Raw genomic sequence first — 25,886 nt, forward strand, 5'->3', positions numbered from 1 at the left:
GATGATGAATTGAAAATGGGGGACCCTGATGTAAACAAGATGAAAGTCTTTCTCCGGTCTGCATCCCCTTAACAATTGTATGTATTGAGCTGTACTGTACTGTACTTTACCCATTCTGCAATCTGTTAATAAAGTTTTCAATCAATCAATCAATCAACAGCGTTTGATATGACATTTACTTTGAAAAAACCTAGACAACACAGACCGGAAGTTGCACCGTCGTTACTGCTAACTTGACACACTGATGCGTCATTACTCAGCTCTCTTCTGTTTCGTTTTCATTTCTGGCTAAAAGTGTTGTCTTTTTTTGACTTTTCAGAAAGTATCTTTGGTCGTATCTAAGATGGCGGGCCTGGAGGTGTTGTACACGGTGGTCGCGGACAGCATCACTTGTCCCCAGGACGCTGTCGTTTGTTTGGTTCACTGGGAGCTGATAAAGATTGGATACAAGTGTCTCGGCTCTGGAGACCAAGTCAGTTGCTATTACGGTCATTCTTGTCAGCTAACTACTAGCTTGGAGCTTAGCTAACGTTAGCTGGACTGGAGAGAGATGGTGCTGGTTGCAGAGAGAAACGGAGAGAGGGATAGAGAGAGACGGGGACTTAATATGTCCGTTCGGACACCCATGCCGTCACTGAATGGGACCAGTGCACTTGCACAATTCACGTTCACGACGTTTTGCTCTCTCTCCATCCCTCAATCTTTCTCTATTTGTCTATCTATTTATTATTCACCTATCTAATAATTACACCATATCTCTCTCCCTGTGTAAAACAATTTTCTAACTCTAAATAACCTTACTGTCATGCACTTGTCCTAATATACTAACCTACACTGTAGCACTCAACACTTTGATGACCATTAGTTGTGCTTGTGCCCTTCCTGATGACTTGTCGTACAGATAACTTGTAAGTCGCTTTGGATAAAAGCGTCAGCTAAATTACTAAATGTAAATCTCTCTATCTGTGTCTCTCTCTAGGCTCATAGTAATGATAAAAGGTCAGAGTTGCTGCCAGTTGATTGGAACAGCAACAAGGGGCTGTACACTCTGCGTTACCAAGGCAACAATGTCACCGGCCACCTCCTGCTCAAAGCCCTCACCGTGGACTCCACTCTGATCTTCAACCTCATGGTAGAGCTGCTACAGCTACAGCCAGCTAAGTGTCATCTTCACACACGATCATGAAGGCTAATGCTATTGTGTGTGTGTGTTGGTTCAGGACTCCACCACTAGCCAGATGTCGGACTTGACGGTCAGTGTGGGCGACTACGTGGATGCAACACATCTAAACATGTTTGACAGGTGGGTTCGTGTAACTAACCATAACCCTAGAAACACAGACTAATCACCACACATATTACACTGTCACACTATAGATAACCTAACCCTCAGCAAATATAACATTGACACACCATATATACCATATATACCCTAGTTATATGAATACTGGCTGAGCGTCTTGCTCTGCCTTCTGAGATATCATTATCTCCAGCACCTACTGTGCCACTTGCACATGACCACGCCACTCCCCTGCGTGCCCCTACAACAGGCAGGAAGTGGTCACGCCCTCACCCTTCTAAGTTCGAATTCCATACGCGGGAAAACATCCAAGGGACCTCAGGGCGCTGAAGAGCGAGACGCTCAGCCAGTATTCATATAACTAGGGTTATAGGATAACCATACGTTATATCTCATTACTGGCATCGCGTCTCGCTCTGCCTTCTGAGATAAAGGGCAGGGCGGACGCGTGGCCACGTAAAATGCACCCCCTGAGGGCCGGTAAGCCCCAGCTAGGGAGGAGGGGAGTCCTGTCCACCCGCCCGTCCTAATGAAGCGGGGGAGGCAGTCAACTACAACCAAAGTGCGAAAGAAGGGGAACCAGGCACCCCCGAACGCACAGCGCAAGCGGGACCACATGTGACACAGCACTCCGCGGTTCACACCCACATACTCCTGCTAGCCCACCTGATGGCGGGATGCAGGAGAGGTCCCGGACGCGTGAATACTTTCGGCAGCCCACTTGTCCTTCCGCATTGCTCTGATTGGCCGAGCGCGCGCATGAGCCGCGACACGCTCCTCAGCCAGCTCCTCAGCCAGCTCCTCAGCCAGGCTCCGCTTAAGGCAATTTATACAATGTATTGATTACGCCGTAATGAATCATTAAATTTTTTTTCCCTTAACTGGAATATGTTGTGCCTTTACACATATGTTGGATTATGTAATTGGTTTGTCATGACAAACCAATAAAAAATTGCGAATTAACCGGTGGCTACAACAACACACAGTAACTACTACATGCATCATTGTTTACAACTGGACACGGACGCGTTAAACAGCAATCAATTAATTTAATATAACAGTCCGGTTCTGTGTTTGTTTGTGTCTGTAGATTGTTGGTGAACAACTAACTTTAGGTTAGTTTAACGCGTCCGTGTCCAGTTGTAAACAATGATGCGTGTAGTAGTTACTAGGGATGCACCGAAAGTTTTCGGCCGAAAATGGCAAAAAATTGCCTTTCGGCTTTTGGCCGAAAGAGTTTTTTCACCGAAAATATATCACCGAAACAGAAACAACCCAACAACCTTGCGTGTTGTTGTGATGATGTTGCGCTGTCGGGAGTCGCGCTGTTTCTATGTAAACTGCGTGCAACGCGTCCAATAAATGCGTCTTTAACATGCTTTTATATCCTTATTTACTATAACCCGTTGCGGTTAATCACTGAGTGATCTAATATTAGGGATGCCCCGATCGATCGGCCACCGATCGTTATCGGCCGATATTCAGTATAAATATGCGTTCGGTGATCGGTGATAATGTTTTATTTTCACCGATCGTCAAACCCGATCACTCGCTGTCGCTGAGTTCTGTCTCAGTCACCGGTGGTGCGGCGTCTGCTCTCGAGTCCAGCCCCTCCCGCACGCATGTAAACACGGGTCTAGTCTAGTGAGACACGGGAGGACGGCGTGTCGGGTCTCCCTGAGCTAACGTTAGCTTAGCTACCGTTACAAAATGACCCAGTCAACTATTCACTTTTAGTTTAATACATGATGAGGCATTGTCTAACCGAACGGTATCTAGCCGGCCAGCTACCGATAGCTCCTGACATCAACAAACGCTCTAGCAAGTATAGTAGGTAGGTATGATACCTGTTAGCTGTTAGTTGTTAGCTCACGTTAGCGCAAGTTAGTTCACTGTTAAAAACGAAATGTCCCATTGAACTAAATAATTCACTGAGGCGTTGTATTAACGTTATATATCCGGCTAGCAGTAGCTACAGATAGCTCCTGATATCAATGTCTTATAACACTGATTCGATGCGTATTCGAGCTGAGGGCTTGCTGAGCACAGTTAAGTAACGTTATACCAATAGGGTCCAGGTGCAGCGCCGGAGAATCCTGGCCGTAGCTCAAGGCTACTCGAGTATAGGTCCAGCTGCAGCTCCGGAGAATCCTGGCTGTAGCTGGAGGCTACTAGAGTACACACAGACAGTGGAGCTTGTTGCGTGGTGGCGATGTCTCGCAGATAATACAAGTACAAGTCTAATTATATAATATATATATTTTATAAAAAAAATTTTTTTTGTATAAAATACATTTTAATTTCTTTTAATCAAAAACGATCGGTATCGGATCGGTATCGGCCGATATGGCTCACGACGATCGGTGATCGGTATCGGTGGCAAAAAACTTGATCTGGGCATCCCTATCTAATATGCATATTATTTGCGTGTTGTTGTGATGATGTCGCGCTGTCGGGAGTCGCGCTGTTTCTATGTAAACTGCGCGCAACGCGTCCAATAAATGCGTCTTTAACATGCTTTTATATCCTTATTTACTATATGCCCGTTGCGGTTAATCACTGAGTGACCTAATATGCATATTATTCAGAGCGAGAGGGGGGGGGATTGTGTTTCTCACATTGACGCTGTCTGTCTGTCGCGCGTCTACTGTGCCGAGTCAAGCGAGCGCATTCAGCTGGGGACTAGAAAGGTGCGCTCAGTAGAGCACAGATGTCCGCTGCGCAGCCAGAGAAAAGATGGAATTAATGTACTGTATGCATTCAGAAGTGCTGAATAAATGTTTTATGGACCCATAATAGTGATTATTTATTATTTAAGTTAAGTTTTGCCATAATCATATATTCTATTCTATGAATCATTTTCGGCTTTCGGTTTTCGGCCAACTGTTTTCTATTTTCGGTATCGGTTTCGGCCAAGAATTTCCCATTCGGTGCATCCCTAGTAGTTACTGTGTGTTGTTGTAGCCACCGGTTAATTCGCGATTTTTTATTGGTTTGTCATGACAAACCAATTACATAATCCAACATATGTGTAAAGGCACAACATATTGCAGTTAAGGGTATATTTTTTTAATGATTCGTTATGGCGTAATCAATACTTCCATTTGTATAAATTGCCTTGAGCGGAGCCTGGCTGAGGAACTGGCTGAGGAGCGCGTCGCGGCTCATGCGCATGCGCACGCTCGGCCAATCAGAGCAATGCGGAAGGACAAGTGGGCTGCCGAAAGTATTCACGCATCCCGGACCTCAGGACTGCCTGGGAGACGGAACACCCAGTCATGTCCATGAGGTAAAACCTAACGAAAGGACTCAGGGAGGACCAGGAGGCCGCAGCACAGATGTCCTCCATGAGGCCCCCCCCCCAACAGGGTGCGCCCTGACGCCCCCGGGGGGAACCTGTCCAGCCAACGTGTAGCAAAGGGCAATGCCCTCGCACAACCAATGTGACAGGCGCTGCTTGGACAGCGCCTTACCTGCGCAAGGGACACCGTAACAAACAAACAGTTGATCAGAAGCCCTGAGATCCCGCGTGCGACTAAGGTAAACCTTCAGTGCACGGACAGGACACGACAGGTGAAGGCTCACCTCCAACCCACTAGCGTGAGGAGGAGGGCGAAACGCCTGAAGCAAAATATCCCTGGAGCGACATGAGCTCCGGATATTCTTTAGCACGAAGGCCGGATCAGGCCACAGAGTCGCCTGCTATCAGCCCGAATAGACAGGTACTCTGACCGCACCGAGAGAGCACACGGCCCACCCACGCATTTAGCGGAGGTGATGGCCCAAAAAAAGGAACGCGGTCGTAAGACGGACGATCCAATGGCACCTGCTCAAGAGGCTCAAACGGGGCCCCCAACAGCCTTTCCAGAACAGTTGGAGGTCCCGACTCGGAGACAGAACGTTCCACAGGCTTGAGATGCCGTGCGCCAAGCAAGAAATGTCCCACGAGAGGGTGGCTGAACAGTGTTCTGCCCTCAAAACCCACATGACAAGAAGATATAGCTGCGTCATATACCTTCACTGTCGAGGCCGACCGCCCATCCAGGATAGACTGGAGAAGGACAGAACCGAGTCCAGGGGGCATGACACCGGGTCCAAGCCCCCAACCTCACACCACTCTCGAACCATACGCCACTTCCCTGTGTAAGCCGCGGTAGTGGACGGAGCGTGAGCGTTCCGGATGGCGTTAACCACAGAACAGTTAAGACGCATCCCCACCAGATTCACCCTTTCAGCAACCAAGCCATCAGGGTGTGCCCCAGAACAGGAGGCAGAACAGAGTTCTGCATGCCTGAGAAGAGGGCCCGCGGTGACCACGGAACAGGCCACGGCGGAGCTAAATCAGGGCCGGGAACCACACAGCCGTGCCTTGGCCCGGCGCGACCAGGATCAAAGTCCCGCGCTCCTGACGTACCCGCCCCAACAGCTGAGCTATCAGGTGTATGGGGGGGAATGTGTACAGAATCCCGGGCGGCCACGGACCGAATCGACCGCCGCCCGGTGGAGACGAGGGGAGCCTACTCCTCCCTGCCGACGTCGTGCTGTCCGTCCTGATCAGAACATGCTCGCCCATCACATGATGGCCGAGCCGTCCGAGGACTAGAAGCACTGCTTTCAATTCCAACACATTGATATGTAGTGCATGGTCCTTGCCAGCTGCCCCCTACTGCGTCGGTCCGACACGTCCCCCCCCCCATCCCGTGAGGGAGGCGTCGGGGAAGACCGTGACGTGTGACAGCCTGCTGCCCATGGGGACCCCGCTGGTGAGGGCCCCAGCCCCCCCCCCCCCAGAGGGCGAGGTCCCCCAGTACTGACATGGGAACCTTCAGCAGCTTCCACTTGACTCTCACATGGTCTATTTTCACACTGAAAAACCCACCTCTGTATCCTCCTCATGAAGAGGAGGCCAAGAGGGACCACAGCTTGAGCAGATGCCATAATACCGTGCAGGCGTATCACGGTCAGCGCCATAACTGTCCTGCCAGGACGGAACCTCTTGAGCACGCCAAGAATATCCTCTCGCCGCCGCTCTGAGAGGGATGCCCATATAGACCTTGAGCTTAGAAATAAGCCAAAGTACTCCACCCGTTGACTGGGAGGAGGAGCACTCTTGTTCCAGTCTACAGCAAAACCCAGGCTGGTGAGGAATTCCACCACCTGCCTGGTATGAGACCTGGCGATCTTCTCTGACCGGCCGAGGACCAGAACGTCGTCCAGGGTAGAATAAAATTCGTATCCCCTGACGACGCAGAGGCCCCAGCGCGGTCTCCACGCACTTGGTGAAGATGCGAGGAGCCAGAGAGTAGCCGAACGGCAGCCTCTGGTACTCGTACGCTAAGCCCTGAAAAAAGGAAGCGTAGGTATGTCCTAGGAGGGAAGATCGGGATGCGAATACGCATCCTTCAGGTCTATGGAGGTGAACCAGTGCCCCACCTGACGGCGCTTAACAGGTGGGTGACGGTCAACATTCTGAACCTTCCATGGGACAGGTCCAGTATGGGTCTGACACCCCCCCCCCCCCCCGATTTCTCGGGCACCAGAGAATATCGGGAGGAAACGCAGCTCATCGCGTCCTCTCATGGGACCACGACGATGGCCTGCTCGCCGCCAGATAACCAATGTCCTCGGCCAGGGCTGTCACTGCCGCGGACTCTGATAATAGAGTTCAAGTTCAAGTTCAAGTTCTTTAATAGTTGTCATACAGAAGTACAGAATACTTTCATACAAAATGCTTCTTACTGTTACGCTCCAGAGACTGTGCTAGACAAGATAGTATCAAATAACATAATAACATAATATAGCATGAATTTAGAAGAAGAAAATGAGGTAAAATAGAGTCTGTACCAAACCAAAAAACTGAAGGCGGGGGTGTGTAAACTGTAACACAATCGCCACCCTCAGCGTTCTCTCCATCCACACCGACATATGGCTACTACCGCAGCCATACGTGGTAAAAATTCCAAAAGCACCCCCCCCGCCGCCAACTGCCGCTGGTCTGCTAGGAATCGTAGATAGGTGGCCCGGTCCCTCCCGCTGTGCGTTGTCAACCCTGGTCTCGCCAACCGCGCGAGCAGGGTATCTCGCGGAGCCGGGATATCGCACCCTGACTCGACCAACGAGGCAATCACACCCAAGGGGGGGACCCCGACAGAAGGGGCGGTCTGATACGGGGGGAGCGGCCATCACCCCTGGTGACATAGGCTCCCCCGCTGAGCATCTTCCCGGCTTAGCTTGCTGAGGACAGCCTGCTCTGCAGCTGGACATGCATGGTGTGTGGTCCCCACGCTGCCCGATAGGGTGAGTCCCTACACACCGTAGCCCTGTAGTGATATTACTACCACCCAAATTACGCGTGCCTGCTGACCACCGCGGGATCGGAAGTCCAGACGGGGGAGGCACTAACGTAATACCCGGCCTGGCGAGGGCGGGGCTGGGGGGAACCCACGCTGCGACCTCCTGGGCCTAGAGTTCCCCTCTGACAAAATTTTTTAGATACAGGGAACCCTGCTCCGTCGACAGATGCAACACCAGGCTCACCAAACGCAGACGCAGGACGTGTGGTGTGGGAGCCGCTAGACATCACAGCATTCTCATAGACAGACCCAGGCCTAGCTAGCAACTGGGTGTCAGCCCCTGTCTCCATGAGAAGCGAAATGTGGGGCTGCTTGCGCTTCACTGGAAGAACGCGGCCCACAGCCAAAGGGGACAAATCAGAGCCCTGAGTCCCGTAGTGTAGCGGGGGGGAGTAACCGGAGAGCGTGCTAGACACAGCTAGATGGCAATGGTTTTTTAGGGCGTGCCCATCTAATATAGCCGATCCCTCGGGCCGCCGAGGCTGTCAGCCTTGTGATCAGTGATGCCACAGATTACTTGTAAAAGTAATCCGATTACTGATTACTGATTACTCCTTTAAAAAGTAATCCAAGTTACTTTACTGATTACTTGATTATCAGAGTAACTTAGTTACTTTGAAAGTAACTAGGTTACGAAGTCGTCGTCGTTCCCCCAACAGTTTTTTTTAAACGCTTTATTGAAAGTGCATAAATTGTTTTTAACTTGTTTCTCTGCACATAACGTAAATTGTTAAACTAGTGCTTCAGCTTCTGTACCATCAAGTATGGTAAAGCAACAGTCTATGATGCTCACAGCATTAGAGCAGCCAGCCAGTGGTTGTACAAAACCAGTGTATCTATTCACATCTAACAAATGCAGGCTGAACTATTCAATTATATCAACTGTAACTATTAAATTGTTTTTATAAATGTCTCTCTATAAACATACAATCAGTCTCTCTTTAACATGTAAATTAACTGTAAATCTGGCAAATAAGAGCTTTTGCTCTGCCACCATCAAATATACATTAATCAATAGGGAAAGAAACAATCTCTCTCTTTTGCTGTTTGGCTGGCCTCCGAGTCCTCCTGTACCTAGTCAAAGCGTCGGCTAGTGTTGTGATTCCAGATGCTTTCAATGCAATTGGATGTGCTGTTTTTAGCGGTAGACAGTATTTTGACTGAGGCTACGTTTAAACAAGCGTTTTGGGGTGGAAGTCTGAACAGAAACCGCAAAAGTCTTCTTGCGGTTACACTTCGTTTAGACAAGCGTTTTGGGATGGAATTCTCAGACGAACATAACAACGGAGCCCTGCTGTCACACGATTGGCGCATATGTCACATGACGTGCTGTGAAGACCCGCCCTACTCTGCCTCTGATTCGCAGACTGTGGATGGGGAATGTGATTGGGCCAAAGCAGAGTCACTCACAGACAGAGAGTCCAGTCACGCCGCGGGACACATTCTTGTGTAACCCTTTCACTGCCACACCACGTCACTCCATAATAATAATAAGAAAAACAGCTCAAAATGTATTTTTGACTGTCGAAAACGAAATAAAATACTGCATTCCGCCTGCATTATGAATTTATGATGAGATAGTAACGAAATAGTAACGCACAGCCACTTGGACAAGTAACTGCAATCAGATTACTGGCTTTTAAAGATTAACGCGTTAGATTACTATTTTCGGGGAAAAGTAATCAGATTACAATAACGCGTTACTTAGTAACGCGTTACCGGCATCACTGCTTGTTTTCTTTGTGTCCAGGGTATCTCAGGCGGGGGAAACATGGCCGGGGGCCTCGCCGCAGCCGCTGTTGAGGCCGTGCTCTCACCTCTGGCTGCGCGGTGTGGGGCGGCGTGGAGGCCAGGTCAAATACCGCCCGCGCCTCCGTGGACAGACCAAGGTCCACCCGCGGAGAGGCGAGCCCTGAGGAGGAGACTCCTCCCCTCCTCAAGGGGAGATTGCTCCTACCAAAGATGCCTGTGAACAACCGTTGACAGCATCCTAGCCCTCCCTGCGGTTATAGCTTGCGGCTGGGTCAAAAGCTGAATAACCTCAAAACCTCGCGCGATGGAAGCACTGCACCACTAGTAGTCATGCAATAACCTCCACTGCGGTGTGCACCCGTGAAGGGATAAATGAATGAATGAATGAACGAAAACTTTATTAACATATTGTAGAATGGGCTAGCCCAATACACACAATTGTTAAGGGGATGCAGACCAGAGAAAACATTAGTCCCGTCTACATCAGGGTCCCCCATTTTCAATTCACAAATGCACACCTGCCCTGAGCCCTGTCGTCAGCCCATCCACCCATGTAAAGGGTAAATAAGCCTCAGCTAAACCCCCAACATGAGACACAGATTGACGGTCAGCATGAATGGTTAAGAGGAGGGAAGAGTGAAGACAGCCCCGGCGGGGTACATGGGAAACGGCGCCCCAAACATCTTAGCATTAGCATCAGCTGCGCGCTAGGATACATCCAACAGTGAGTCATGATGACCACGCCAATACATCGCCCGGTCGTCTCACGAGACAACGAGCAGTATTAAACATGCCAGTACCAATGCCTGCCAGCGCAGGTCCTACCTGGGTGCGACGTGGCTTGACTGCCAAGCCAGGGTTACCGTTAGAAAGAATTGTTGCCGGTCTACCGGACAAATGGGATCAATTCCGGTCAGAGTTTATTGAGCTTAAAAACAATTGATAGGCAGGCTATATAAAGAATGACATCCTCAAGGCATTTATAATATAATATATATTAATTATTATTAATTAAGTAAGGGATAATGTATAGCTACAAGGTCATTGTCGCAAAATAATTGACCGACACAGAGTTTAAAATACCGAGCCGCTTCGGCGAGGTGTTTTAAACGTCAGTGAAGGTAAATTATTTTGCGACAATGACCGAGTATAGCTATACATTATCCCGCTTATTACATGGCTAACTTACTAACAATATACCTAATTCATTTTACATCGACTCGCAACACTGGTTCTGGCTGCGTTCTGGCTCCGCTCGTCCCTCCGCCCCCTGTCATCGCCGGCAGCAGAAGACCGGCAGTGTCTAATTGCACTGAAACAGTGTGTGTCAGTGGGCTTGATTGCGAACAGCTGCGCACAGCGGTCATTATTGTCCCACAGCGGTCATTATTGAAAAATAATGACCGCTGTCGGGGGGCTATTGACCAATCACAAGCAAGCATTTCGGCGAATGTGAAAACGCCATGTAATAATAATATATATTCCAAATAAAATAAGTCCCTCGAGACTTCATGCTGCTGCCGACTTGAGGTGTCGGTGGGCAGTCTGCCCGACATTAATAAACAGCAGTCTGTTATAATCACATTTTTATGAGCTAACGAATTCCGTTATATTGGACATTTGTATTAATTATATCAAGCGAAGAACTGAGAAATTTGGCAGAGAGAGACGGCAATATTATCGTGGGTTTGCGTGATGACTATCTCCACCTCCCAACGACTTCAGTGCTGGATTTGCGAGAGCATGCAGCTGCAGAGCCGCAGAGCCAGCTGTGTTTTCAGGTCCGGTCTGGGGACCGCTCAGCAGCGCCCCCCACCCAACAGCTGAATTGCCAATGGCTGAATTGGAGTACTGCACTGTGCGGGCACAGCTCTGAGGGTTCTGCGGCTCTGCAGCTGCATGCTCTCGCAAATCCAGCACCAAGCTTGGTGAAGCATTGGTGAAGCATCAATGAAACAAATGTAATGATTGTTTCGTTCATCCCATAGGCTATTTAATTTTAGCCTATTTTAATACAATTCAAATAATCAAATTGTGCTTAGAGGGAATTATTTTCACCGGACATTATGACCGGAGAGATTTAAATATTCGGACTTCAACAGATTTTGCCGGTAAAATACCCTGTGCCAAGCGCCGTGCGAAGTCCATCGGTCCGCTGTCAAACGACGAGGAAAACGCAGGATAGGACCGCCTTGCTGTCTGGACGTGCCGAGAAGGTGCCGGGGGCTGGCGTACTTCTGGCAAAAACGCAACATTGTGGAATTTCTCCCTATGCTTCATAACAAAGTTCCACCTGTTCGCAAGCGCATATGAGCATATTTGCCCTTTGCAAGCTCAGACCCATTCCCAATGATAACGTCAGGCTGGATGGATGAAACATTTATGGATATCGCTAATAAAAGAAATATCGATTAAAACCCGAGATTTCTCGGGTTTGGCGCCCAGAGCATGGCGAGTTAACCCGCACTATCTCGGGTCTGGTCTCCAGTGAGTTAATCAGGATATTAGCTAGTATCTGGAATAGTTTAGTTTAATTTTGTTTATTTATTTAGCACATTATTTAAAAACAGTGCTAGGAGGGAACAAATCCCAAAGGGCTTATACAAAGTTACACTCCCCGTCCCATCAATGTAATAGTAACTTACATATTAACACCCTATCCTGAATAATACCTTAAGAATAAGGCCATAACCAGGATATTAGCTAGTATGAGGAATACTGTGTGAAAACCATCCAATGAACTGTTTGTATATATTTACGCTGTCTGTTTAAAGATGGTACTGGAGGTCTGCGTGTAACCTTCCCAGTGGTGGTTGTCAGTGTGTTTAAGGACGTGGCGTGTCTGGCAGAGAAGGTGAGGACTCAGCTACTGCCCTCACAGGACCGACCCTCTGCACGCAAGAAGGAGAGGAAGAGCAGGAGAGACGCCCAGGAGGAGGAAGAGGAGGAGGGGAGAGCACAGACGGAGAGAGAGGACAGAGACCCTAACAGACAGCCTCGCACCGGCCTGCAGCCTCCCTGGTCAGTACAGACACGTGTAGTACAATACTAGTCAGTACAGACACGTGTAGTACAATACTAGTCAGTACAGACACGTGTAGTACAATACTAGTCAGTACAGACACCTGTAGTACAATACTAGTCAGTACAGACACGTGTAGTACAATACTAGTCAGTACAGACACGTGTAGTACAATACTAGTCAGTACAGACACGTGTAGTACAATACTAGTCAGTACAGACACCTGTAGTACAATACTAGTCAGTACAGACAGACGCATGTAGTACAATACTAGTCAGTACAGACAGACGCATGTAGTACAATACTAGTCAGTACAGACACATGTAGTACAATACTAGTCAGTACAGACACATGTAGTACAATACTAGTCAGTACAGACAGACGCATGTAGTACAATACTAGTCAGTACAGACACATGTAGTACAATACTAGTCAGTACAGACAGACGCATGTAGTACAATACTAGTCAGTACAGACATGTAGTACAACACTAGTCAGTACAGACACATATAGTACAATACTATAGACATGTAGTAGTGCAATACTATTCAGTATAGACAAGTATATTACAATACTAGTCAGTATAGCTTGGGCGGTATGACGGTATACCAGGGTATTTAGAAATCCCGACGGTATTGAAAATCAATACCGTCCGTCACCGTCAAAATCACAGATGCGCTTCAGTTTCTATAACAGTGAAACGGAGTTTTGAGTGTAGTGCACACACGCGCCAGCAGAGGGCGAGACCGCTCTAGTGGAGCGAGTGGGTCACAACGGTGTTCACGTTTTACGGTAATGTTGCGACAGTGCTGTGAAAATACCGTAAAGCGTTGTGACGAGAGTTGGTGTGTGTTGTTGTGGAGCAACTGGTGGAGCAAGCAAATAATCCATCTCTTATTATATGTGAACTAAAGAGTACAAGGTTTACACAACAGCCCCCACCCGCCTTTTATTGTATTTGTACCGTCCTGTACTATCCGCTGTCAGCTGTTTATCTCTCTCTGTGAGCTACTGAGCTTGAATAACTAGCGTTAGCTCACGTTAACTAGCGTTAGCTCTGCGGCTAATCTTAGATTACCCTGAACTAAATCAATGACTAGGTTATAAAGCATTCGAGTAGTTTTCACTGCACATAGAAGTAGCCAAACAGCGCGAGCATTTCGGGAGCCCTTAAGGAATCAAATAGTCTGCCATGGCTAGATGCTAACGCTAAAACGGTGCAGGCTTCTACCGGTGCGGGACTACCATTCTGAGAGCTGACGATGATTTGTTTACTTGGTAACACGGGTTGCCCCCCCCCCCCCCCCCCCCCCCCCCGCTGATGAAAATGAAAGTCATACCGTCAAATACCGTGCACCGGGGTATTATGTCATAAAGGTTTGACGTGTGGAAAAAAAGGATACCGCCCAAGCCTAACATGTACAGTACAATACTAGTCAGTATAGACATGTATAGTACAATACTAGTCAGTACTCAGTATAGACATTTATGTAGTAGTGCAATACTAGTCAGTATAGACATGTAGTAGTACAGTACTAGTCAGTATAGACATGTAGTAGTGCAGTACTAGTCAGTAGACACATATAGTAAAATACTAGTCAGTACTCACTCAGTATAGACACTTATAGTACAATACTAGCCAGTATAGACAAGTATATTATAATACTAGTCAGTATAGACAAGTACAGTACAATACTAGTCAGTATAGACACATGCAGTGCAATACTAGTCAGTATATACATGTGGTAGTGCATTACTAGTCAGTATAGACACACAGTACAACACTAGTCAGTATAGACATGTGTAATAATAATAATACACTTTATTTGTATTGCACCTTTCATACAGAAACTGCAGCTCAAAGTGCTTCACAGCAGAAAAACATAAAATGAGCACATACAATTCAGACATAAAATCACAGTTTTTCACATTAGGATCTAACATCCCAACAGGCCACATTTTTTATTGTTTGATTAAGTTTTATATAGACAATAATAAAAAGAGTAAGATCAAATAGACAGGGTAAAATAGTGCAATAGTGCAGTGCAATAAAATAGTAGAATAGAATAGACATAAAATGAGTACATAAAGTGCAGACATATAAAATATTTTTTTTACAGTGCAATAAAATAGTTCTGGATTACTGTTCAACAGTTCAAAGTTGTCTTTACCTTCTTTGTTTGGTATTCACAGTTTAAAACAGTCTTCCCTCCTGTTTGATACCCACTTTGACCCTTCGAACCTCCCACTCAGGGCAAACCTCCCTCTCAGGGTGCAGTTCCCTCTCTCAGGGTGCAGTTCTAGGTCTGGGTCCTACACAGTTTTAAAGCCTGACAGTCTTTCTTGTTTGATACCCACACAGTTTAATACCTGACAGTTTTGAACCTGTAATAGACAGAGTAAAATAATACAGTGCAATAAAATATTAGAATAGAATAGATAGTAAAATTATGCAACAGTGCAGTGCAATACAATAGAATGGACAGAGTACAATAGCGCTACAGTACAATCAACAGCGGAGTCTATTAGAAGGCTATGGTGAAGAGGTACGTTACTTTTTAGCTTATTTATTTTAAATTTTTTTATTATCTTTTTCCCCCTCCTTTTTCCGATTTTTCTCCCATCCCACTGTTAGTCGTTATGCCAATTCCCAACCCCCTTCCTGGTTGTTGCGCACTCCCCCCTACTGTTGGTCCGGGAGGCCGGAGACTGTCACATGCTTTCCTCCGACGCATGTGCAGCCAGCCTGGCAGCGCAGATTCTCACCGGGAGAGTGTAACGACACTACCTCCCTCCAGATCCTACCCTCGCTGTGCAGGCGCCCCGACCGAACTGTAGGGGTCGCTGTCCACAACGCCCAGGACCCACCCATCAGCTTTCCCACCCCTAACACTGCCAATTGTGTTAGTATGAACGACCAGCCAAGCTGATAGCAACGCCGAGAGCTGGACTCGAACCCAGCGTCTCCAGCGTTGATGGCGAGCGCCTTGCCCACTACACCACCTAGCCGCCCCTATTTATTTTTAAATATTAACACTTTGATCGCCGGGGTTAAATTCATAATTTACCATCCCTCGCCAGCCCTATTTAACATGGAGAAGTTCCCCTTCTTTGCAGGGCTATAACCTTTAAAATGTTATTGCTAAATTGACATTACTATGGCCCATTCAACGTCCTATATCTATTGTTCAGGGTGTAGCAACGTTATACTTTTTCATTCACATATTCATACTAAAATACGGTCTAAAGTATAAGTGTTTTTATCGTTTTCTGCAGCTTTCTCCAGAACTTGATTTATAGCCCTAAATGCATTATATTGATGATCAAATACAGTTTGGTAGGAATCTGTGCGAGATAAAAAATGTCAACTGTACGTGCTTCTAGGAGTTACTACGTATGATCTGATGTTGACCGGATGGGGGGGGGGGGGGGGTCGTTTATAATTCCGTGGGCAACGTTATATCATTCATCTAGTGTGGGTGATATGATCATTAGAGCAGTTAGTATCGAAGACGTTAACAAATAACGCTGAAACTCACCGTAGCTTCCTCGTAGCGTTGGGAGATGGGCGTGGAACAGAATTTTTTCTATTATGGGATGTCGAAATATCCGATCCATTTCCAGGTTGTATAATAGTATATACGTCCAAATCATGTTGTTTATCGAGTTATTGGTAACGGATCACTATCTGTTGTGATCAGCTCGAGTCCTGGGACTATTAGCGAGTGATCGGACCGAATTGAAATGAGCACCAGCTTCCACTCCCTGTTTCTTCCCTGGGCGATCCGCCGATCGGCCACCAGATGGCGCTCTTGAACCGTTAGAGAGTTGAGAGGGGCTCACCAGTACATCTCATGTCTCCGGGGGAGAAATATGATTTCGATCACAGATTTTTGAAATATTGATATCAAAGACGCTGTCCAGCGTCTTCGGCAGAATAAGCATGGCGGGGAAAGACACTGACAGCGTCTTCGGCGATTAAAGTGTTAAGAGATCTACCTTCCCTAATGTCCATAGGTAGTGTGTTCCATACATTTGGTGCATAGTTTGCAAAGGCTGCATCCCTGATTCTCCTTAGACTGTGGCTTGGAACCTTCAATAGACCAGTGGTAGATGATCGCAATGTTCTAGGAGGCACATAGTTGACTAGAGAATTTGCAATGTAGCTTGGCCCTGTTCCATTTAGTGCTTTGTATATAAGGAGGAGGACCTTGAAATCAATTCTAAATGTTTCCGGAAGCCAGTGTAGGTTAGCTAATACTGGACTGATGTGGTCTCTCCTCTTGGTTCTAGTCAGTAGCCTAGCTGCCGAGTTTTTAATGAGTTGGTTCTGTGTTTTTTTTCGGGAGGCTGGTGAGGAGTGCATTGCAGTAGTCAAGTCGGCTTGAGATAAAGGCATGGATCCGTTTTTCAGCGTCTTTTTGATTTATAAACGGCTGTACCTTAGCTATGTTTCTAAGGTGAAAAAATTATGTTTTTGTCACCTTGTTGCACGAACAATAATAGACTATTGTAGTACAATACTAGTCAGTATAGATACGTATAGTACAATACTAGTCATTATAGACATGAAGTATGTCTGGAATGGATATGGTTTAGTCTGCGGTTTGTTCTACAGAGGTTAGTGATGTCATCTGTATTGTAGCTTGTGTTTGTTCGACAGAGGTTAGAGCGATGTCATCTGTATTGTAGCTTGTGTTGTTTGTTCTACAGAGGTTAGAGCGATGTCATCTGTATTGTAGCTTGTGTTGTTTGTTCTACAGAGGCTAGAGTGATGTCATCTGTATTGTAGCTTGTGTTGTTTGTTCCACAGAGGTTAGAGTGATGTCATCTGTATTGTAGCCTGTGTTGTTTGTTCTACAGTGGTTAGAGCGATGTCATCTGTATTAGCTTGTGTTGTTTTGGGTGAGAAAGGCCACTATCATAATGGAGAACCTGGTGTGTGTGTGTGTGTGTGTGTGTGTGTGTGTGTGTGTGTGTGTGTGTGTGTGTGTGTGTGTGTGTGTGTGTGTGTGTGTGTGTGTGTGTGTGTGTGTGTGTGTGTGTGTGTGTGTGTGTGTGTGTGTGTGTGTGTGTGTGTGTGTGTGTGTGTGTGTGTGTGTGTGTGTGTGTGTGTGTGTGTGTGTGTGTGTGTGTGTGTGTGTGTGTGTGTGTGTGTGTGTGTGTGTGTGTGTGTGTGTGTGTGTGTGTGTGTGTGTGTGTGTGTGTGTGTGTGTGTGTGTGTGTGTGTGTGTGTGTGTGTGTGTGTGTGTGTGTGTGTGTGTGTGTGTGTGTGTGTGTGTGTGTGTGTGTGTGTGTGTGTGTGTGTGTGTGTGTGTGTGTGTGTGTGTGTGTGTGTGTGTTTTTTTTTTTTTTTGCAGGTCAGACCCCATGGCTCCATTTGCAGGTGGTGGAGCAGACTTGGATCCATTTGGGATCCCCTTGGATCCATTTGGGTGAGTCTTCTTCCTGGTATGTCTCGGGAAATCTTGTTCCGGGTGGAATCAACCCTACCTCTGGGTGGAGGAATCAACCCTACCTCTGCCAATGTCAAAAACGAACAATATATAAAGTTTCTATTTGCATTTCAGAATTATAATCCGTTCATGACGTGTCCTCTCTCTATCTCTGCCTCTATCTCTGCCTCTATCTCTCTGCCTCTCTCTGCCTCTCTCTCTCTATCTCTGCCTCTCTCTGCCTCTATCTCTCTCTGCCTCTCTATATGCCTATAGGCCCTGTTCCATTTAGTGCTTTGTATATAAGGAGGAGGACCTTGAAATCAATTCTAAATGTTTCCGGAAGCCAGTGTAGGTTAGCTAATACTGGACTGATGTGGTCTCTCCTCTTGGTTTCAAGTTTCAAGTTTCAAGTTTCTTTAATAGTTGTCATACAGAAGTACAGAATACTTTTGTACAAAATGCTTCTTACTGTTGCGCTCCAGAGACTGTGCATGACAAGATAAATATGAAATAAAAACATAGTAAAAATTAGAAGAAAAAAAAAAGAGGTCACAGTGTTCAGTTTAGACATATGTACAATGTTCGTAGACGTAGTTACCATACAATATACAATACTGTGCAGTGTACTAATATACAATACTATATAGTGCAAGGCATAAATGGACGAGGTGCAGTTTAGGTACAATTCACAGTAGGTGTACGAGTTGTAGTGCAAATCCTTTATCAATAAATATAAAGTGTAAGTGTGTTTGTGTGATCTAAACTGCAGTGTGTTGTTTGTTTGAGTGAGTGTGTGTGTGCGTGTGGGTGTGTGTGCTGTGTGCATTTGATGGTTGTTGCATAGTGATTATTGTTAGTTTAGCGATTATTGTTCGTTTAGCAGCCTGATGGCCTGCTAAATGGTTCTAGTCAGTAGCCTAGCTGCCAAGTTTTTAAATGAGTTGGTTCTGTGTTTTTTTTGGGAGGCCGGTGAGGAGTGCATTGCAGTAGTCAAGTCGGCTTGAGATAAAGGCATGGATCTGTTTTTTCAGCGTCTTTTTGATTTATAAACGGCCGTACCTTAGCTATGTTTCTAAGGTGAACAAATTATGTTTTTGTCACCTTGTTGCACAAACAATAATAGACTATTGTAGTACAATACTAGTCAGTACTAGGTCCGCTACTGTTCCTAATTTATGCAAATGACATGTCGTCAGCTTGTGACTGCAACTTGTTCCTGTTTGCGGACGACTCAGCCCTGCTGGTCTCTGACGAGAACAAGTTACAGGTTGAAAAAACCCTCAGCTCAGAACTAGGCAAAATCTGCATATGGCTCGCTGATAACAAACTATCATTACACATGGGCAAAACAGAGTCCATTCTCTTCGGTTCAAATAACAAACTCAGCAAGACTGACGGTTTCTCAGTTACAGTGGGTGACAATATTGTCACAAGGAAAGAAGATATTACCTACCTGGGTTCCATCCTAGAGGCAAATCTTTCCTGTGACAAAATGGCATCCAATGTAATAAAAAAAAGTCAACCAACGAACACGATTCTTGTACCGGATCTCCTCACTGGTAAACAAGAATACCCTGAAGACTCTGGCAGGAGCACTCATTCAAGGGTACTACGACTATGCTTGCACCTCATGGTACCAAAGCACCTCAAAGGCGCTAAAAACAAAATTACAAACATCTCAAAACTAACTGGTCAGACTACTGCTTGACCTTACTCCTAGAACCCACCTCACCCCTGCCCACTTTGACAACCTAGGATGGCTTAGAGTAGACGACAGAGTACAGCAACTTGCAATGGGCCTGGTCTTCAAGATACACTACACGACCAAGGTACCCATGTACATGTCAAAATACTTCCCAAAGGTCAGTGAATACCACGATCACAACACCAGAGGGAGTTTCACAAATCATGTTAAACCCAGATTCGGCTCAAACAAGGGACTAAACACATTTCGCAATTATGCCACATCAATGTGGAACGCCCTACCCAAAGCTGTAAAGGAATGTGAATCACTACCCACTTTCAAAAACACTCTCAAAAAACACCTACGGGAGACTGCAATTCGAAACTGGCCCCTGTAAATGTCCTAACACAACCCCCCTACAACCCCCCTACAATGTACAGTAAATTACCAAGTATGGTCTTGTCAATATTCCAATTTACCAATTTACAGTTTTGCTTGTTCAGTTGTACAGTGTCCCCCCCCCACCCCTCCTACCCAACCTCCCCCCCCCCCCCCCCCCCCCCCCCCCCCCCCCAACCACCACAAGTGTGTGTGTGTGTGTGTGTGTGTTATTTTTTATAATATTTTTTTTAATTTTTTTGCAGGTTAGACCCCATGTCTCCATTTGCAGGTGGTGGAGCAGACTTGGATCCATTTCGGTGAGTCTTCTTCCTGGTATGTCTCAGGAAATCTGGTTCCGGGTGGAATCAACCCTACCTCTGGGTGGAGGAATCAACCCTACCTCTGGGTGGAGGAATCAACCCTACCTCTGCCAATGTCAAAAACGAACACTATATAAAGTTTCTATTTGCATTTCAGAATTATAATCCGTTCATGACGTGTCCTCTCTCTGCCTCTCTCTCTCTCTATCTCTCTATCTCTCTGCCTCCATCTCTGCCTCTATCTCTCTCTCTGCCTCTCTCTCTCTCTCTCTCTCTCTCTCTCTCTCTCTCTCTCTCTCTCTCTCTCTCTCTATCTGCCTCTATCTATCTGCCTCTCTCTCTCTCTGCCTCTATCTCTCTGATTCTATCTCTCTCTGCCTCTCTCTCTCTCTGCCTATCTCTCTCTTCTCTGCCTTCTCTCTCTCTGCCTATCTCTCTCTCTGCCCCTCTCTCTCTCTCTCTCTCTCTCTCTCTCTCTCTGCCTATCTCTCTCTGCCCCCCCCCCTCTCTCTCTCTCTCTCTCTAGGTACGGTAGGGGTGGTATGATAGTGGATCCACGGTCAGGGTTCGACCCGTCAGGAGGGGTCCCTGACATCCTGCCCCCTGGAGCCGTTCCCCCAGGGGCCCGCTTCGACCCGTTTGGCCCCGTGGGCCGCCCAGGGTGAGGGAGGCACACACACACACACACACACACACACACACACACACACACACACACACACACACACACACAGACACAGATAATTAATGTTAATAATGTTATCGTGTGTGTGTTGCAGGCCTGACCCAGACCACCTGCCTCCACCAGGGTATGATGACATGTTCATGTAAAGACTTCCTGTTTTCCTGCTCACATCGCTGACATCATCAAGTCTCGTGGCCAATAAGCAGGGATGTGATTTTTTCCGTTTTTAACCGGATTTCCGGTTTTTCTGACCTAAAATCACGATAAAAAGATATTCATAATTTTTTTTTATTTTTTTTTATTATTTTCCCATCTGGTCTAAGTGAAACGCGAAAGCAACATTTATCAGACCTGCTATTCTTGCATAACAGATTTTCATTGGCATGAGGTACAGAAGCCAATCTAGACATAACCAAGAAGCTGAGATGGAGAAATGTCACCACCTTCATTCTCAAAATCGACCGGAGAGCAAAAGAAAAGCAAGAGTCCATTAGTCCAACTGCAGCCCTTCGCAGTCGGCAAGACTTTGAGAGGAGGCAGTTACAGGTGTTGCACAATCTGGTTGCAAAGAAGAAAAGATAAGGTCCTAACGTTAGTTTTTTAGGGGGACACTGATATATTTGATTCAATTTCTTTGTCCCTTTCCTCTCCCACCTTCCTCTTCCCTGTGAACAGTTCAATATATACAAATAAAATGTGTTCATTCATTCAAGTGTTTATAAAAAAAATATATAGTTTAGAAAATGTTCAGTTTTTTTTTTAAGGCGCAATCAAGAGCCAGAGGGAGGGACCTTTTCCCAGAGATCGATGACCGTTCACTTCAAAGTGGTTTATTATAAGAAATAAGCAATAAAACAAGTATAACAGGTTAGAACACTGTGTCCTGCAGATCTTCGATCTCCAGCTCAAGGTTAACCCTTTCGCTACCACGCTACAGACGGTTAAAGCTCTTGTTCAGTCATAAACTTTGGTTTGTTTTTCTTATTTACTTCTATAGCAGAGAACCACGTGGATAGATCTCGGCCCTGCTCCTTGTACTGATAACTGAGTTAGCTGGATGTCATTATTGACAGTTTGACATAAACCCAGGATTTTTCAGTTCCTCGAAGCAAGTAAGGAAACTATAAAAGAAGGAAGCGTCATCACATCAGAATACCTGCGTTCTATAACGAGGAAACTACAAGAAGGAAGGGTCATCACGTCAGAATACCAGCGTTCTATGCCAGTTCTATTGAAGCCTTTGGGAGATTGTTAACAATGCAACAGATTGCTGATGATTCTGACATCTGGTAATAACCTGTTTAAATGACAAATGGTCATAAACATGGAGACTGCTGATCCCATTCAACTCGATGTCGGCTGAACAGAAAGTTTCCACACTTGACAGACACCAATGTGCGTTCACACGCTACACAGTGACGCAATGACCCATCCTTTTATAGTTTCCTCGGAAGCGAGCTGACGTTTTAGCCTACCATGTTACCAGAGCAACAACTCCTTCAACTCAAACCTGCAAAAAGGCAGGTTTATTCACTGGATTAGATTTGATCCTTGCCTGGATTCAGACCCTGAGTCGTGAATCGTTAGTCTTGCCTCCTTTCTAATGACTTGACTTTGTCTGATTATCAGGTGAATTTGATCCCACCCCAGCCACGAAGACAAATGTCTGTTTAGATAAGTGCCAATAGATCAAATCACTATTATAATCGGGAAACCTTTTAGAAGCCAACATGTTGAGAAGTCGCTATGATCCTTTGGTTCATTTTTAACTGAAAAAGAGTATTACTTATAATGAGGGAACCGGATCCACATGCCTACATTTATAAACTCTACCTGTTGGAACAACGACCAGCCTACTAACGGAGACAAAATCTAAATATTATGCTACAGTACTAGTGTTGCGACTAGTTTACTTGGATGGGATTTTATTTACGCATTTAGATTATCTGCAAATGTCTGTCAGACTGGTTCTCTCAATTCAGATGCTTTGCCAGTTTTATATTTCACAATATAGAATAATTAGTTCCTCATATCTTTCCCATTGATACTTGCTCAACTGAAGGGGAAAAAAAAACCTAAAGAGGGTCTTTCTAAAGTATTTCATTTAACTGCTTTTGCCATAATGCGGCCATCAGCCAACCGTATGTTTCCTTGTCATGGTTTCGTCTTATCTGCTTGTGTTCATTGTCAAGACGGGAGCATGTCATCCTGGATGATTGAATCCACACTTGCCTGATCAACCCTGCATTTGTGTTCGCGGAACTGAATGAACCAGGTGTAGAATTAGCAGGATACTCTTGATACCGCAGATGTCATATTATCCAGGACTAGTTGAGTGACATGCGAGGAACGGGCTCTGGCCGCCGACCTCTTTCAACTAAATATCAATTACCATGAAATCCATGAAAGTCTTACAGATCTTAGAAATATTCTAACATTCCCAATGTCGTCTTTTTTTTTTTTTTCACCAGAGGCTTTTTACACTAGAAGAAAAAAAAACCCCATTTGTGTGCAGTTTGTCATGAGTGACTAACGATAACAGAGTAACGTTCTGTCGTCCACCAGCTCCATGGACTGCAGTCTGGTGTTTAGTGACGAGTGATATTTTTCCTGACATTGCTGTTTTTATTTGTTTTGTTTTTTAAACCGGAAGCCAAGCTATCTTTAGAGAAAGTTCAGTTGGTGGGTAGTTAATTAAAAAGAGTTTGGTTGGTGGGTAGCTTATTAAAAAGTTCAGTTGGTGGGTAGTTAATTAAAAAGATTTGGTTGGTGGGTAGTTTATTAAAAAGTTCAGTTGATGGGTAGTTTATCAAAAAGAGAGTTCAGTTTGTGGGTCGTTTATTAAGTTAAAAAGTTCAGTTGGTGGGTAGTTTATTCAAAAGAGTTCAGTTGGTGGGTAGTTTATTCAAAAGAGTTCAGTTGGTGGGTAGTTTATTAAAAATAGTTCAGTTGGTGGGTAGTTTATTAAAGAGTTCAGTTGGGTAATTTATATTTTCCTTTACTTTGGTTACATTTTGATTGATATTGTTTGGTAAACATGACTGCTGATATATCTCGTTGTCTAAATCCTCTAATAAAACCTTGGATTTATGGACCGGCTTCATGGACAATCTTATTTTACTGTCCGCAGTGATCAGTGTTAAGCATGTGTAATAATAATGCATCCAACATCTCTCAACAATCGGTTTATTTTCTATTGTACTTGTATTTTCTCGTTTACACTCAATGCATGTGTAGAGAATGATTTACAATGAATACATATACTTGAAAAGAGAAGTTACTATGTGAAAAAAACAATGAAAACATTTTCTTTTATACTAAATAATTACAGCAACTATTGAAATGTCCTTTTCTGGAGCCCAGTAGACTCTGGAAATAAAGGAATAGAGGGTGTGGTTACATCTGATTGCAGGCTAATTCAAGTGTTAAGTTACATCTGATTACAGGCTAATTCATGTGTTTGGTTGCATCTGATTACAGGCTAATTCAAGTGTTAGGTTGCATCTGATTACAGGCTAATTCAAGTGTTAGGTTACATGATGACAGGTTAATTCAAATGTTAGGTTACATCTGATTACAGGCTCATTCAAGTGTTTAGTTACATCTGATTACAGGCCAATTCAAGTGTTTGCATCTGATTAAAGGCTAATTCAAGTGTTTGGTCAAATTAATTACAACAAATTAATGAATTACAACAATGACCAGAAAATAAGGTCATTGACTGTTTCACTGGAATTCTGTTGCTGGGAAACAGTTTGTACCCAAATGTATTTCCTGTCAGCTATTCCATTAGTTGACATTGCAACATGAAATAAACGTGGGTCCTTTGTGAGAAGGTTATTGTCACTCTGAAACGTCTATAGATTTGATCCAAACATCTTTGAATGAATGAAAACTTTATTTAACAGATTGCAGAATCGGTACAATACAGTACGGCTCAATACATACAATTGTTAAGGGGATGCAGACCTGAGAAAGACGTTTGTCTTGTTTCCATCATTGTTTCCATCATTTTCAATTCATATATTCATTTTTTTTTTTTTTTTTTTTTTTTATTATTGCAAAACAAAAATTATTAAAAGTCAGTACTCAACACATAATGCATAATGAAATTAACAGTCAAGGTGGTTAAAATTACATGCAAGTACAGAAACAAGACGAAAAAAAAGTATAATAACATTTTAGCCGTATACAGTGTATATCCAGCGAAATTAACAATTATATAAATGTTATATAGGACATACCCCTAATACCTATTTTCTAAAACCCTACACACATATGCTCTAGCTCGAACCCCCCCCTCCCGGACCCCTCCTTGGATAGTACCTCCATTATCCCTCACTCCTAACCAGACACTACCATTATAAGCTAGCTTTTATTCTCTCCACCACTTCTACCCACATTGACATTTTGGATTCGTTGAGACCCAGAATTCTTGCTGTAGATATTTCTTGATATATCACATCGAGATATGTAAGAGACCAAACTTTCCGGTACATTTTTTCCGGTTGAAACCAGCGTGATGCGATCAGTTTTTTAGCTACTGTGATACCCGATAAGACCAATCTCTTTAGCTGTGGATTTACTGCAAACTCAAAAACATCATTTAAAAGCAATACAGAGGGGTGTACTGGTATATTCCAAGATACGAGTTTTGATAATTGATGGGTCACATCTTTCCAGAATGCCTTAACTGGTGGGCAGTCCCAATACATGTGCATAAATGTCCCTTCGTCTCCGTTTGTACATTGGGAGCATTTTGAGTCCTGTTTCAGGCCCATTCTGTTCAGTCTTATAGGAGTCAAGTATGTCCTGTGAATATAGTTAAGATTGATTTGTTGATGGTCCGGGTTCCTTGATGTAAGACGGACATTTGCCCATACTTCTTGCCAATCAAAGTCACTTTCCAGGTCTGGAATATCCCTCCTCCAGACAGTGTCTAGTTGAAGGG

At 45.1% G+C, this 25,886-nt stretch overlaps 1 protein-coding gene across 1 annotated transcript; it reads left to right on the top strand.

The window, feature by feature from the left end:
- The first annotated feature begins 245 nt into the window (after positions 1-245).
- Positions 246-24,027, top strand: psmf1 (proteasome inhibitor subunit 1). The gene is made up of 8 exons (XM_084317231.1): positions 246-472; positions 980-1,132; positions 1,221-1,303; positions 12,226-12,426; positions 17,788-17,862; positions 20,194-20,247; positions 20,777-20,911; positions 21,030-24,027. The coding sequence occupies exons 1-8, from the start codon at positions 344-346 to the stop codon at positions 21,079-21,081; spliced, it is 882 nt and encodes a 293-aa protein (XP_084173357.1). The 5' UTR covers positions 246-343; the 3' UTR covers positions 21,082-24,027.
- Positions 24,028-25,886: the final 1,859 nt, after the last annotated feature.

Source organism: Notolepis coatsorum, assembly GCF_963971535.1.
Source record: "Notolepis coatsorum genome assembly, chromosome: 6".
Classification (NCBI taxonomy): Eukaryota; Metazoa; Chordata; class Actinopteri; order Aulopiformes; family Paralepididae; genus Notolepis; species Notolepis coatsorum.